Below are 15,927 nucleotides of genomic sequence, written 5' to 3' on the forward strand. Positions count from 1 at the left end.
TGATAAAACAATGGTACCGAGAGCCATCCAAATTTGAATGACGTACGTTTCCACCCGACTATGGGCATTTAGAGCCCAAATTTGGAATTTGTCTTATTATTTGTTTCATATTTTGTAAAGTATTTATGAGTTTTTGATTAAGAAACTCAACGATTTCAAAGCGAGCCATTGCAAGAATGTACGGGGAGGGGGAACTATCTCAAGCGCGCCAGACTCTGTATCGGAAATTCTTAAAGATATGGTCTTCTAAATATTTTGTGATAAAGCTGTTGAATATAATTTTACGGTTTAAGTGCCAAGAACATGATATTTAATAAATAAAGGTAACCCCCAAAACGTAAAATAAAACGCCCCTTTGGGCGTATTTTTATTTAGTCCAAAGGGGCTTTGTCCCAGAGGGACTATTGTTTCCGTTTTGGCATTTTGCGTTGAAGTCTTTAAAAGGCGTATAACTTTTCGAACTGTTGCCACCCAATATTATCGCCCTGTATTATATTCGAAAAATTAAATAACGAAGAATATACATGAATGTATGTATGTTTCTCGCATTGTGACAAAACAACGGTACCTAGAACCATCCAAATTTTGACGGACGTAATCCTATTGCGAATCTGGAAGACGAAATTTGGAATTTAGAATTTGTTTTATTATCGATTTCATATTTTGTAAAACTTAACAAATTTCTGATTAACACACTCAAGGATTTCAAAGCGAGGCAACGTGATACAGAAAAAACATTTTTATCTCTATCGCCGGAGACTCGGAAATCTAAAGAAAATTCTAAAGATAGGCTCATTTTAAAATTATTTTGCGGTATTGCTCTTCAACTGAATTTTATGGTTTTAGCGCGAAGAATATGATATTTAATAAATAAAGGTAACACACAAAATGTTAAAAAAACGCCTCTTGGGACGTAATGTAAAATCTGAGAGCTTTAGTCCAAAGGGGCTTTGTCTCTGAGCGACTTTTTTTTTTTTTTTTTCCTCCTCGTTTAATCTGAATTTTCATTAATCCGAACCGCTGTGATCTCAATTAATTCGGATAAATAAGATTCTACTCAATTGTTAAAATATTCCTACAGTTCAAAAAAACTTCTGAAAAAGACAAAATTATAAAATACTACTAACCTCTATCTCTAAAATGCGTTGATCTGTTTCTTCCCGTGTAGGAAAATCTTCCTGATTCAAGCTTGGTATTACTGGATGCTGAATTCCTCAAATGGGTTCGCGATCCTTTTAAATAATGAGGAGTTAGCGAGGCATCATAAATCAAGCACTCCTGGACTGGTGGACTGTGAAGCTCTGCAAAAGTCGATGAGCTGGTAAAGGTGCTGAGACAGTGATGCGATCCTCCGCTGTATGTATGTTGGGGTACAACAGAGTACGGCTGAGATAACCAATAGTACTCATCGATTGGACCATCCACAGGAACCTGGAAGAGGGAATCAGCTTGCTTAGCTTCTTCCACTAAAATTTCGACATTTGGTGGGAAAGTTTCCTCTTTCTGGGGAAATTCTGGAGATGGAATTTGCATCAAGTGAGCAGCTGAGTCCGTATCCTTCGTGACAGATGTTTCTGATGCCATTTTAGCTATCTAATGTTTATATTTGCAAATTTGTTCTTAAATTTTTAAATCAGCCGCTAGTCTCGTGGGAAATTTCTGAGTAGCTTTCAATTTAAATGCTAAGCAGATTACACTATTACTTCGTACTAATGTAAGAAATAAAATTGACAGCCTCAGAGGTCTCCAATTTTGTGTTCTCGTAAATATCAGAAACTAACTTTGCTAATTTATAAATGATCACTTAAAAACATTTAAATTATTTTCCTAATTTAAATTATTTCAGTTTGAAATCTGCACGCAGAAAGTGAGAATATCATCTGGAAATCGAATTATACGGAGCGCAAGATAGCAAATGACGTTTTTGCCCGCCTTCTCTGAAATGACCAATTCATGTGGGAGGTCATCACTTTACCCATGCACGCAATTGGCCTAGATCACTGGATTTCGGACATCAGCTTGTGCTTGTCTATTGGCCGACAATGCGAAGAAGGCGTGGCATCATTGTCAATCTCCTCCTACGAGAAAGGGCGCAACGTATACATGAATCTGAAATGATTGCGCAATTTTTCCTTTCTTATTGTTCCAGTTTCAATCATGATATACTAATTTGATGGATTTTCTTCGATTACAAAAATGAATACAAACTGGAATTGAAAAGTGGCCACCTCTGCATTCTTATCAATCTGTTCACTATTTAATCACATCATGCCCGCAGAAATAAATTTCTGCCTGGATATCGCGAAAATTTAATCTTTATTTCACTATGATTTGTGCCATATGCCAATGAGCCTATTAATCTGTAAAATTTTTCCTTTTGCTTTCTGCTTTAGTGTCGTATTTATGTATTATAAAATTAAAAAAAAAACAATATATATATATATATATAATTAAAAAATACAAAAAAAGTTTTAAATCATAAAACTTGCGCCAAAAAAAAAATCAAAACTTGATTTTTTTCTATCCCTAGACTTTTTCGAGCTAATGTAGCTCCCTCTAGTGTGCATCATGATAACCAATTATGCAATTTTACTATTTCTGCTCACTACTTAGATATTTTTCTGATGTGGAGGTACATAGTTTTGAACCATAGGCACTCCGTAACTTATAATCATTGGCATTGGCACAAACTGGAATTAAAAAATTTCGGGTGAAGTGCAGAATCGCGCACTTTATTGGCGTGTTATAAACACATTCTTATAAACCGCGCGTTTTACAAGAATAAGAAGAATTGGATTTTTGTCAATTTCCTTTGATTTTTTAAGTGAAAATACATCGATGTGTCCATAGACAAAGGGGTTGCGCAATGCCGAATTTGTGAAATTCTCTGATTTTCTCTGTACATGTATACGGAGTTTGTGGAATTCTTAAAAACGTGCCAAGCAGTGGGTCATTCTGCACTTTCCCCAAAATTTCAGCCCAGCAGGTAAGTTCTAATTTAAAAAAAAAAAAAAAAAGATACGAAAATATTTCTCCCTCCAGTAAATATTTATATTTACAGAGAAATACGTACATTTCAATTTACAGAGTATATATAAATACATATATTTTCGCTTAAATTAAAAATATATGTTTGTCTTGCTGATATATCTCTTAGACTAGAATATGAATTAAAATTAAAGTGAATGCTTTTGTAAAATTCTTTGGTACATTTTTAATAGTCAAATATTTTTGTGTTAAGGGGTACCAGGATTGTTATTGTTAGTAATACTTAATACATGAAGGTATTCTTTAGAAAATTATTGACAAAAATTTATGAACGGAATGTGAAGCGAACGCAAGATAATTATCATTCTCCTGAGTGAAAAAATTCTCTACTACTCTGAAGTTGCTTTCAAAATTTTACTTAAATAAACTTCAATTAAACAAAACCAGATTTGAAATTTGCAGTCTAATCCTTTAGGTTTCAGTATGAAATTATATTTTTGACATTATCAATAGTCTAGACTAGCGGTTCTGCTGGACATAACCAGCAAGGTTCAAAGAAGGACATTTGCACACCTTTTAAACAAATGCACTTATTTTTTTAAGCCCAAAGGAGCATTAACCCAGAAGGGCTACTATTCTCGAAACGAAATTTTGCCTCGGTTCACTATAAACGGCGTATCACTTTTTAAATTGTTGCCACCAAATATTATCGCCGTACATTATGCAGTATTTACTCGAGTAATAGTCCTAAACCCGTTCATGGACACCTGGAAACCCAAATTGTGAATTCTGAATTTGTTTCATTATTTATTTCGTATGGTGCCTTTCTGTTTCCGCGGTTCTCAAAAACGTTCCTGTTTCCGCGAAATCTTCAATCTTCATTCCCCTCTTTCCCAAAGGGGTTACATAGTGGGGGCCAACTGGGCCTCAGCCTCTCCCGAAATGTAGGAAAGAAACTTTGTAAAACTTCGCGAATTTTTCATTAACAAACTCAACGATTTCAAAGAGAGCAGTAGCAGCGCTCTACAGGAAACAAAACAAAACAAAACAAAAAACAACAACAATTAAAAAAAAAAAAAAAAAAACTTTTATCTCCAGCGCGTAAGGACCTAAAGATCCTATCGAAAATCCTAAAGATATGCTGGTTTAAAATATTTTGTGATATTGCTGTTGAATTGAATTTTATAGGGTTTAAGTGCAAAGAGCATAATATTTATTTAATAAATAAAGGTAACACGAAAAACGTTTAAAAAAGCTCCTTTGGGCATAATATAAAATCTGAAAGCTTTCAGTATTTTTTTTTTTTTTTTAGTCCAAAGGAGCTTTGTCCCTGAGGAACTATTGTTTTCATTTTGAGATTTTCCTTCGAATCACTCCGTTTCACTTTTTAAAATGTTGCCACCCAATATTATCGCCCCGTATTATATTTGAAGAAATTAAATAATGAAGAATCTGCATAAATGTATGTTTCTCGCATATTGTGATAAAACGACGGTACCTAGAGCCATCTAGTTTTGAATGACGTAATCCTTTTGCGAATATGGGCATTTGGAAGCCTAAGTTTGAAATTTGGAATTTGTTTTATTATCGATTTCCTATTTTGTAAAACTTTTACGAATTTTTGATTATTAAACTCAAGGATTTCAAAGCGAGCCATCGCAACGTTGCATAGAAAAAACATTTTTATCTCCAGCGCGCAAGACTGTGTATCGGAAGTTCCAAATATATGCACAATTTAAAATTATTTTGCGATATTGCTGAATTGCTGATATTGCTTGAACTGAATTTTATGGTTTAAGTGCGAAGAACATGATATTTAATAAATAAGGGTAACACACAAAATGTTAGAAAACGCCAATTTGGACGTAATTTAAAATCTGAATCCTTTCAGATTTCATTTTTTATTTCTATTTTATTTCTTTGTTTTTTTTAAAGCCCAAATGGACATTAGCTCAAAAGGATTACTAGTCGCGAAACTACATTTTTCCTCGAATCGCTAAAAGGGTTGAATAACTTTTCAAATTGTTGCCATCAATATTATCGTCCTGTATTATATTTAAAAAATTAAATATTGAAGAATCTGCATGACTGTATGCATGTTTTTCCCACTGTGAAAAAACGACGGCACCTAGAGCCATCAAATTCTGAATAACATATTCCTACACTCAAACACAGGCACCCCGAAGCCTGAAGTTTGAATTTCGAATTTGTTTTATTATCTATTTCATATTTTGTAAAACTTAACGAATTTTGGATTAACAAATTCAATGACTTCAAAGCGAGCAGTGGCAACACTGAGCGGAATGAAACATTTTTATCTTCAGCGCTCGAAATTGCTATCGGAAATTCTAAAGATACGTTGTTTTTAAATATTTTTAGACCAAATGCTCTCGAAACGTATATGTGTGTGTGTAAATGAGAAATCGTGCCTTTGGGCGTAAAATCTGAAAGCTTTCAGATTTTTAATTTTTTTTTTTTTTTTTTTTAATTTTATTTATTTATTTATTTTGCAAAATATTATAGCTACATTTTTCCAAAATTCTGCCATGACTTATTAAATATTGTATTTGGAAATCGCTTATTCAAATATTGATGCTATTTTCTTAATAAAAGTTCAAAATTCTGAAATATCATAATATTTATAAATAGAAGCAATACTAATTCAATGAAAAATGAGGAAATAGACCTCCATGTCTTTTCCGGGATTCGAGCCCACCAGCGGCCGAGCGGTAAAGTCGCTGAACACTGGTAGTTCGGTCCGAGGTTCGAATCCCGCGCATGGGGGTTTTCGTGGTTTTCCCCATGTGTAACGTGTATACGAGCCAGTTTCCCTTAGAAAGTCCTCCACGAAGGCATCCCTCCTCTTAGGCAGATAGCCCTCGAGGCTTTGCCATAATCACACACACACACATTTTCCGAGATTCGAACCTGGCCCTTCCATACATACGACAGTTAGCGTCGCTAATCACGATCCCGTCTGGGTGGTAAATACATTAGACTCTCCCCTTTATGACCATGATCTGTTAATTCAAATCCGACATTATTTAAATTTTATGGAAAATTTCATTATCATATCCTATCAGATTAATTTCAATTTTTGTTTCAAATTAATTCTGACTAACTTCATGTAAAGTCGAAAAGTTCTACTCTCTAGTTAAGTTCATCTAAAGCAGAAAAGGTTATTCGCTGTTCATTAAATTTTCTAACATTAAATTATCATCGTTCATTAAATTATCATCGTAGAGATCATCGAGAATCTGAGTAGTCACTGAAAGCTTTAATTTATGTATCATCGATTTTTTTATACTTCGAATTCTTCAACTATGGTCTCTGATATAAATATTCTCCTTATCGAGTTTATATTTTCTTCTGCTTATATAGCCCACCAGCGGCCGAGCGGTAAAGTCGCTGAACACTGGTAGTTCGGTCCGAGGTTCGAATCCCGCGAACGGGCTGGCTGCATGGGTATTTTCGTGGTTTTCCCCATGTGTAACGTGTATACGAGCCAGTTTCCCTTAGAAAGTCCTCCACGAAAGGCATCCCTCCTCTTTGGCAGATAGCCCTAGTGTGCTTTGCCGTAATTAAATACACCACACCACCACTTCTGCTTATATTTAACAATCAAGAAATCTGAATATGCTACTGTACGTGAGCAATACATTAATAGATTTTTATCGTTCGGTATCGTGTAAAACAGATATTTTATGTCAGGATATTCTACTGTCGGCCAGTATCTCAAAAAGTTGCCATTGAATTGAAAATACTATGGAGATTGTAACTGCAATATCAAAAATTGAAATGTTTACAAAAGTTCTCTATTAATTATGTATCTGGGTTCTTTACAATATTATCAACAGGGTAAATATTTTTAGCACCATTTTATCAACATTTTTTCACTTTTATTCCCTTATGTTAAAGTTATGTTAAGTTATGTTAAAGATGCCAGATGAAAAGTTTGCAGTGTGCAAAAATGTGCAGTGTTTCGCGATGATTTTTATTATTTAAAAAATTCTACCTAAGAGATACTCTATTTTTATTATTTAAAAAAAGATAGACCTATGGTAGAATTTTGGAGATTTTAAGCAAAGATTGACATGAGAGAGCTAGTATTGGAAAACTTCGTGACAACAATTTTTTTTTTCACAAACAAAACATACTCTTCTTATTTTTCTTTATCGCCCACCAGCGACAGAGCAGTAAAATCACTGAACACTGGTGGTTCGTCACAGGTTTGCGAGTTTCTCCATGTTGAATATGGCTACGAGACAGTTTCTCTTTCCTACACAAATCCTTTCTCTTAGGTAGATAACCTTCTGCCTTATGTGCTTTACCACAAGGTCCTCCACGAAGGCATCTCTTCCCTTATGCAGATAGCCCTCGAGGCTTTGACATAATCACATAAACCAAACCAAACCTTATTTCTTTGCCTCAACCATGTACTATTGACTGCCTTGAACACAATTAAAATTTGATTGCGCTCAACAGCTACTGTCATTTGAATGCTCATATAGTATATGTTGAATACTCATCGCAGGCTAGTTCAAGAAAGAAGAATAGAAATTAGCAGGAACTTCTACAGAGATGTAGAGCAGACAGAATTAATGCTATTGCAGTACGAGTTAAAGACATAAAGTTCAGGAACTTCGTTGTTCATATTCTCCAAAATTCAACAATCTACTTAATCATGTAAGAAAAAGAAAAAGTTCCGATTTTGTGTCAAAATACTTATATTAGAACAGTGCTATATATAAATCTAATATATATCCTAAGTTGCGTTTTCGAGATATGAAAAAGGCAATTTGAATTTCCTCAATCGGCCCAGTAGAACGGGAGATACAGAACTGTCTCTCTCTCTCTCTTTTTTTTTTTTTTTTTTTTTTTCCCCAGCCCAAAGGGCGTTAGCCCAGAAGCCCTATTAATTTCGTTTTGGCATTTTGCATTGAAACACGATAAATGCCAATTCACTTTTCAAACTATTGCCACCAAATATTACAGCCCTGTATTATATTTAAAGAAATTAAATAATGAAGAATCTGCATAAATATGTTTTCTAAAAAAATATGTTTCTTGCATTGTGATAAAACAATGGCACCTAGAGCTATCAAATTTTGAATAACACACGTTTCTGCCCGAATATGGGCATCTGGAAGCCCAAATTCGTTAATTCGCCAAATTCGTTTTATTATCCATGTCATATTTTGTAAAACTTTAACGAATTTTCGATTCACAAACTCGACGATTTCAAAGCGAGCATTGGCAGAAAATAAATAAATAAATAAATAACATTTTTTTTCCCCCAGCTCGTGAGACTGTGTATTGGAAGTTTCAATGATATGCTTTCAACAAACTCAACGATTTCAAAGCGAGCTATGGCAACACTGTACAAAAAATAACAACAACAAAAACAAACAAAAAAAAAAAACTCCAGCGCCCGAGACTGTGTATCGGAAATTCTAAAGATATGCTCATTTTAAAATTATTTTGCGATATTGCTGTTGAACTGAATTTTATGGTTTAAGTGCGAAGAACATGGTATGTAATAAATAAAGGTAAAACACAAAACGTTAAAAAAAACGCTCCTAGGCTTAATGTAAAATCTAAAAGATTTTAAATTTATTTTTTTTATCTCCCCCCCCCCCCCCGCAGTATACTCTGAACAACTGTTTTCAAGAGTGAAACGTGCTAAAAAAGAGTAAAATCAGAACCAGATGTCGGATGAACAATTTGAGAACTCTGGGAATTGCAACAACAGCAATCAAACCAGACATTGATGCATTAGTTTCTCAAAATAAAGGCCAAACACCACATTAATTTTATGATTCTTTGTTATCTTATAAATAAAATAGCTAATTAAGTTTTATGTATAAAATATCAAATATTGCTGGCATTAAAACATATATTAAATTAATAAACATAATGTGTTTTTAAGTGAAACACTGCAACATAAAGCTGGATTTTTTTTCCTCCCTCCCCCTACCAGCCAACGTTAATGTCGGGCAATGGCGATTCCTCAATATCAATCAAGTAAATCACTGATTCACAAAACATTTTCTATATACACTTTTTTATATATGGTACGAGCTGAGCAAATTTTAATGAACGTGGTCAAACCTGCAGACTTCTCTTCTAGAAGTGAAATTCAAAAATTTCTTTTAGTCGTCAAACTTCAAGAAATCCGAAAATTTTCAATGAAACCTACGTTATTTTGTGATTCGTTTAATTTGAAAGTTATTTTTATTCCTTGGATATTTAATATATCTTTCAGAATATAAAAAAGATGAAATAAAGATAAAAATTATAATGTTTATATTATGTCGTGCATTTAACACTGTTAAGGCGTTGAGTACTCATTCTCTACTTAACAAAGTTTTGTTAAAGAATCATAAATTAGAATAACTATGAAATATTTATTTAAGAATTATTTTTAATCTTTATTATTATTAGAGAGTGCGCTTTACTCAGATAGAACACAAAAAGAGTACAAATCAAAGTTAACAGTCTTTACAAACATCTAAATCGAAGTATCGAAATAAAGAACTTATTATAATTTATAAGTTTTAAATAGCTTCAGGCTTACCTATTAAATAATATTATTCCATGAAGGAATTCCATGGTGAAAAAAGAATGAAGCTCAAGTACAACGTTGGCACAAAATTCTTTTTAAGACTTTTGCACCTAAAAAAACATTGGTAGAACCCTCTCTCGCCAATATATCGTTTGGAGCTTTTTAGTTCAAAGGGGCTTTGTTCTTGAAGGACTGTTGTTTTCATTTTGCGTTGAAAATTTTAAAAGGCTATATCACTTTTCAAATCGTTGCCACCAAATACTATCACCTTGTATTATATTTGAAGAAATTAAATAATGAAGAATCTGCGTAAATATGTATGTTTCTCGCATTGCGATAAAACAACGGTACCTAGAGCCATCCAATTTTGAATGACGTCATCCTACTGCGAATATGGACATCTGGAAACCCAAATTTGAAATTTGAAATTTGTTTTATGATCGATTTCATATTTTGTAAAACTTTAACGAATTTTTGAGTAACTAACTCAACGATTTGAAAGCGAGCAACGGCAGCACTCTACGGGGGGGGGGAACCTTTTTATTTCCAGCGCGCGGAACTGTGTATCGGAAATTCTAAAGATAAGCTCATTTTAAAATTATTTTACGACAATCCTGGTGAACTGAACTTTATGGTTTAATTGCTAAGAACATAATATTAAATAAATAAAGGTAACACACAAAACGCTAAAATAACGCCCCTTTGGACGTAATTTAAAATCTGAAATGTTTCAGTTTTTTTTTTTTTTTTTTTTGGACGTTGTCAAGTTTTATTATGCAGAAGTGACACTAATTAATTCTAACAGTTTGTACTGTTTCAAATCGCTGAGTTTATAACACTATATGGATATACTTTTATAATAATTAGAAAGAAAATTTTTAAATATTCTCCTTTAAGATTAGTAGCCAGGGGCCAACTAACACAATCTAACACAACGTTCTTTCAACTGTCTTCAGTGTCAATTTTCCTTGCTTTCATAAAGGGAAAAAAATTATGAAAAATTACAGGAAAATTTTTGACCCTATAAAATCTGTGGTTCTGGGCTTAAATGGTACCCAGACCTTGTTTTAGTCGTCAAACAATGTTGGCAATAATTAGCAACTTGGGACAGAAAAAATAAATTTAAAAAAACCTTCTTCCACAAGAACAGGGCTGCTTTTCTTCATTCTCTTTCTCAAGAATGACAATAGTGATATGAGGACTGGCAACAATGATGAGAGGAATAGTTAGTGGATGATTAATGTTGTGAATGGCGTAACTTAAGGTAAAATAATGTTATAAACGTAACATGACGTGAAAAATAAATAAATAAATAATAAAAAGATTACCTACTCATAACCCAGAAAACATTCATTGGTCACTTTTCCTTGCTTGAGACATGCTAAGAATTACCGACTGGGAAAGAGGACATCACTTTATTCTATTTATTACATTCCTGTTATTGAGAAATTTATTGCTTCAAGAGATTTTTATAAGACTCCATTTTTGTTGTGTATATTGCATCAAATGTACATCTCATCTGCTAACAATTAAAAAAAAAAAACTGTATTACTGTGTACTGTGTCTGTAAACTGTGTACTGTGTCTGTAAACTGTGTACTGTATTACTGTGTCTGTAAACTGCGTACCGCGTTTGGGTGCATTTTTGTTGTGTATTTTGCACCAAATGCGCATCTTATCTGCTAACAATTTAAAAAAAAAAAGAAAAAGAACTGTATTAGGTACGCGCTCAGACATCTTCATGAATAATGCTGCAAACATTTAAGAAAATATTGTATATTTTATCAACTTTTGTATATTTTAAATTATGTCAGTTAAATAGATAAATCATTTGAAAGCTAAATTAAGGATCTTATTTTACCTCGAATAGCAGCATTCTGAAAACAATCTATTTGCCAAACCTCATGAGCGATAAATTTTAAAAGATGTTTTGTGTAAAGACAACACCTTCGATTTCCTGGATGGCGTGGGTCTGGTTTCGCCTATGGAGATTATAAGAAATAGACCAACCCAAATGGGTTTTCTTCCTCGTCTGATTCGTTCCCGGCTGTCACCTTGATCACATCCGCAGGAGTAGGGACGACTTGCAGAAATTTCACAGTGGTTGCCTATTGCAGTGTGTATAATTGTCAAGAAAAAGCTGGTTGTAGCGCCTCATTTCACAAATTAGAATTTCTCATATTTTTATTTTTGAAACTGAGATTGATTTTTAACAATTTAGCATATTTATCAAGCATAATTTATAAGCATCGTTCCAAATAATAATAAAGCTATTGCATGCTTTCAGAGCTGGATATTTTTTTAGCTTTTCCTATGCTGTAAGGAAATGTGTTACTACTTCTTTCAGAAAATAATATTTTAAATCTGAACTAATAGAAAATTTCAAACAAGCAATTTTCTCTTGCAATTTTTATGCTTTTTATTGGTGTAAATAAGTAAAAAATACAAAAATATTTAAAAACGAATTTTGAAAGTTTTGTTTAAAATTCTAAATTGTGCTGCTTTTTTAAAATTATAGATGAGTATTATAGCACAATTTCTATAACGGAATTTTATTTCAATTATATTTCATAATACATCATAGTGATAAACACTTTTGACATCTTAATTTTTATACATTTAATTCTAATGTTAAAATTGTATTTAACCGTAATAATTAATTTTGTTTGTATTTTATAGTGATTATTTTTTTAATTTATTTTTAGTTTTGCATAAGATTTTTTTTATTTACTGTTAATTTAATTTATTAGCTCGAAGCGGCATTTTGCGCTGTTTCACTATAAATGTCTGTGTCTCCTTGCAAATTGTTACCAAATATTATCGCCCTGTATTATATTTAAACAAATTAAATAATGAAGAATCTGCATGAATACATGTATGTTTCTCGCACTGTGACAAAAACGACAGTATCTAGAGCCATCAAATTTTGAATAATGTAACCCTCCACCCGAATATGGGCATCTGGACGGCCGAATTTCGAATTTGTTTTAATCTATTTCATATTTTGCAAAACTTTAACGAGTTTTTGATTAATAAACTCAATGAGTTCAAAGCGAGCAATCGTAACACTGTAAAGAAAATAACATTTTTATCTCCAGTGCGGAAATTCTAAAGATATGCTGTTTTCAAATGTATGTGGTTTACGGGCGAAGAACATGATATTCAATAAATATACGTAACACACAAGACGTTAAAAAAAGGTTCCTTTGGGCGTAATATAAAATCTGAGTGCTTCTAGATTTTATTTTATCTTTTTTTTTCCTTCATTACACTCAGAAAGTTTTATGCTCCGAATATTATAAATTACTAAAATAAATAATCCACTTTAATGTTAATAATTTAATGATGATATAATCAAATAAATAATCGTTTTGTAATGTTATTATAGTTTTGAAAATCACTGCCTGAAAATGTTCATTAATTTTTTTTAAAAAAATTATCAGATCTTCTTTAATTTTACCTTATTTTTACGCAAAATTAAGTTCGTAAATTTTTTGCTTTTACCGTTTTACCAAAGTAAAGATGTTTGTACAAGAATTACGCGTGAAAAAAGTGCGCGAAATGCAGTGAAAACTGCTTTAATGAGATATATTAAATCCTATTTGAAAAAAAACTGTGACTTTCATAATCTCATCACTATATAACGTATCACATTTAATAATCAAAAACAGTTATGTGATACAAACACCATAGGTTTCAGTGTTAACGTAAACCAGATCGACTCTGCTCTTTCTTGCGGACATGTCGTTGACACGCGCCCCACCTACTAGGTTAGTCTATCTCTTATAAGGTCCATGGTTTCGCCGTGTAATGTAACATGTCGCAATGTGATTTAACGACCCAAACATTGAACAGATTCCGTTTAATACATCTTTATTTAAGGGAAAATAGAGAGAACGGCAGAGAACTTATTCCTTTTTTTATTTTCTAAAGCAAACTGGTAAGATTGAGAGAATGTGCGTATGATATCGTATAGCCCAGGGTTTCTCAAATAATGATACATTATATTCGGTGGTATAATTTTTGCTAAAAAGATTTAAATTAATATTCAAAATGATTGTAAAATAGCGCACCTATTACCATTTTGTTTTAATCTTAATGATTCAGTTACATAAATGTATTTTGCGGTTTTAGTGCTTCCTTTAAATTGGTGCCTATGGCGGTGGCCACACTGGCCATATGCTAGTTTTGGCTGTAGGGTTAATACAAAAGTGCATAGATTTTTCCGAGAATTTAATTTGACGAATTATAGCATCACTTTAGCTCGCCATTTTCCTTACCTCGCATTGCGAAAGTTAAATGTATGCGCCCACACTTGTGTTGATGGAGAGAACGACCAATTGGAATAGAGAATTGACCTCTTCATATTTTTATACATTTTATTTACTTACTTTATTTAGATCCAATCCTGTTATAATGCTTGGGAAAAGAACCTGTGTTAGGCGTAGATTTTTAGCAAAGAAACTCAATCATTTCGAGGGTGAACTCCTGATGAAGAGGGTCTTCGATCACCTTCGAAATGGATAGCGTTTCTATAATAAAAATTTACGCCTAACACACACAGGTTGTTGCTTCACTTTTAAGATTCTTTTTTCTTTTTCTTTACGAAAACGAATTGAAATGAAAATTACATTCTCTTCATTCCTTCGCCATAATCAACAAATGAGCAATGGAAGCATCATTTCTACCTAGTTTGATCATAGCTCCAATGACAAAACCACATATTCTTGGAGAATCTTTAATAGTATTTGCAACTAAAGATATTGTGATATCTGTTCTTTGCCCTCCTACAGGAGATTAAATCTAAAGCTAATAGACTAATCATAATTGTTTATCGTTTAAAAACCGTCTAGGTATTAAACTTGAATCAGCACACGAATATCTGATCGCATTTTTTTAAAATTTTAAACGTAAATCTTTGGAGTTATTAGCTTGTAATCTAAGGATTTCAAACTTCTTTTTATTTTAGTTAACTTCATCATATTAACAACCTACCAGCTACTTCAAATTTTCATTTCTGTGACTTTATTGAGGATGGCCTTTAGGTCCTTTGTTAAATAATCTCAAAAACTTTTATTTTAGCATAGTGTGTTTCACTATGTATTTATATCAGTTCTCTTACATTTAAATAGAAAATTTCCTATTTAGATACTTATAAGATGCATAGTTTGTAGAGACATCAGGTTATTTCGAAGCAGATAACGTGAAAAATGAGCAATGCTCTCGCCGGGATCCGAACCCTGGACCTCTCGAATATGCTTGGAGTATGCAAACCGTTACCAACGAAGGCACGCATTAAGGAGGGATAAAATACCTTATATACTCCCCCTTTTAAAGGGCGACTGTGATTAGGGCACCCAGTCGCCAAATCCTGGTGGTGAAGCATCATCATCCACCATCTTTTAGTTCGGGCGCCATTGTAGAGACATTAAATTATTTCGAAACAGAATACGTGAAAAATGAGCAATGCCCTCGCCGGGACTCGAACCCTGGACCTCTCGAATACGCGCCAAGTGTGCTAACTATTACACCACGAAGGCACGCATTAAGAAGGAAGAAAATACCTAATAAATGTGAAGATTTAAGTGTGGGCGGATAATATTTCATTTAACTGAGACTAAAATTTTTGCTATAGCCAAACCCGCTGCCCGCTCTGTCAAATTTTGGGGCCCGCGGAAGAATTCATGAAATTTGGGAAATGCGGCATCAAAAAGTTGTGAGTGCTTTTGCACCAACTTATGTCTGCGAAACATTAAAAAAAATTTTTTTTTTTTTTAAGGATGAAAATCACGAAATTCAAGAAACGTAAATCACATGAGTCCTTAAGTGACGAAAACCTGCAACATCAATTACAATGGGCAAGTACTGAGATTGACTTACAAAACTTAGTGAAAATAAATAAATAAATATCGCATTGATAATAGTAAATATCATATTATTCAATTGTCTTATTGATTATAATTGTTATAACTATTTATGAACAGTCATTATTGTTTAGCAGTTCTATTGTTAGTTTACGAATACGAAGAATGATAAAAACATTAATATTTTATTTTAAATTTTCACCTCAAAAGAATTTATATATATATATTTATATACAATGTGACGTGCCAGAATAAAATACCTTTTCAAAGCGGGCCATAAAGGTTTTTGGATTGGACAAAGTTTTAGGTTATGTTTGCTTTAGCCTAGAGATCAATTGTAAATATTTATCTTCTGGTGCTGACCTGCAGCAAGATTTCCTGGATTTCGATTTTAGAAATGTAGCAGCACATTTTGAAATTAATCGTTATTCAAAGTAAGAGCTTCTTCTTCTTTTTAGTCCAAAGGTAATTTGCCCTGAAGGACTATTATTAATTTCGTTTTGGCATTTTG

General features: G+C 32.9%; 1 protein-coding gene and 1 long non-coding RNA gene across 2 annotated transcripts in view; one reads left to right on the forward strand and one right to left on the reverse strand.

The window, feature by feature from the left end:
- LOC118196221 (uncharacterized) overlaps positions 1–1,927 on the reverse strand; it is a 50,519-nt gene extending 48,592 nt beyond the window's left edge. Inside the window, exon 1 of the mRNA XM_035367645.2 lies at positions 1,128–1,927. Within this exon, the coding sequence (XP_035223536.1) occupies positions 1,128–1,584 (457 nt within the window). The 5' untranslated portion in view covers positions 1,585–1,927. The remainder of the gene's footprint in view (positions 1–1,127) is intronic.
- LOC146996974 (uncharacterized) overlaps positions 1–15,927 on the forward strand; it is a 65,967-nt gene that overhangs the window by 8,123 nt on the left and 41,917 nt on the right. The window contains exon 2 of the long non-coding RNA XR_015041846.1: positions 15,332–15,410. This is a non-coding gene — a long non-coding RNA (uncharacterized LOC146996974). The remainder of the gene's footprint in view (positions 1–15,331; positions 15,411–15,927) is intronic.

This window comes from Stegodyphus dumicola, chromosome 6, assembly GCF_044657685.1.
Source record: "Stegodyphus dumicola isolate Sdum_Otavi_A_Nest chromosome 6, ASM4465768v1".
Taxonomy (NCBI): domain Eukaryota; kingdom Metazoa; phylum Arthropoda; class Arachnida; order Araneae; family Eresidae; genus Stegodyphus; species Stegodyphus dumicola.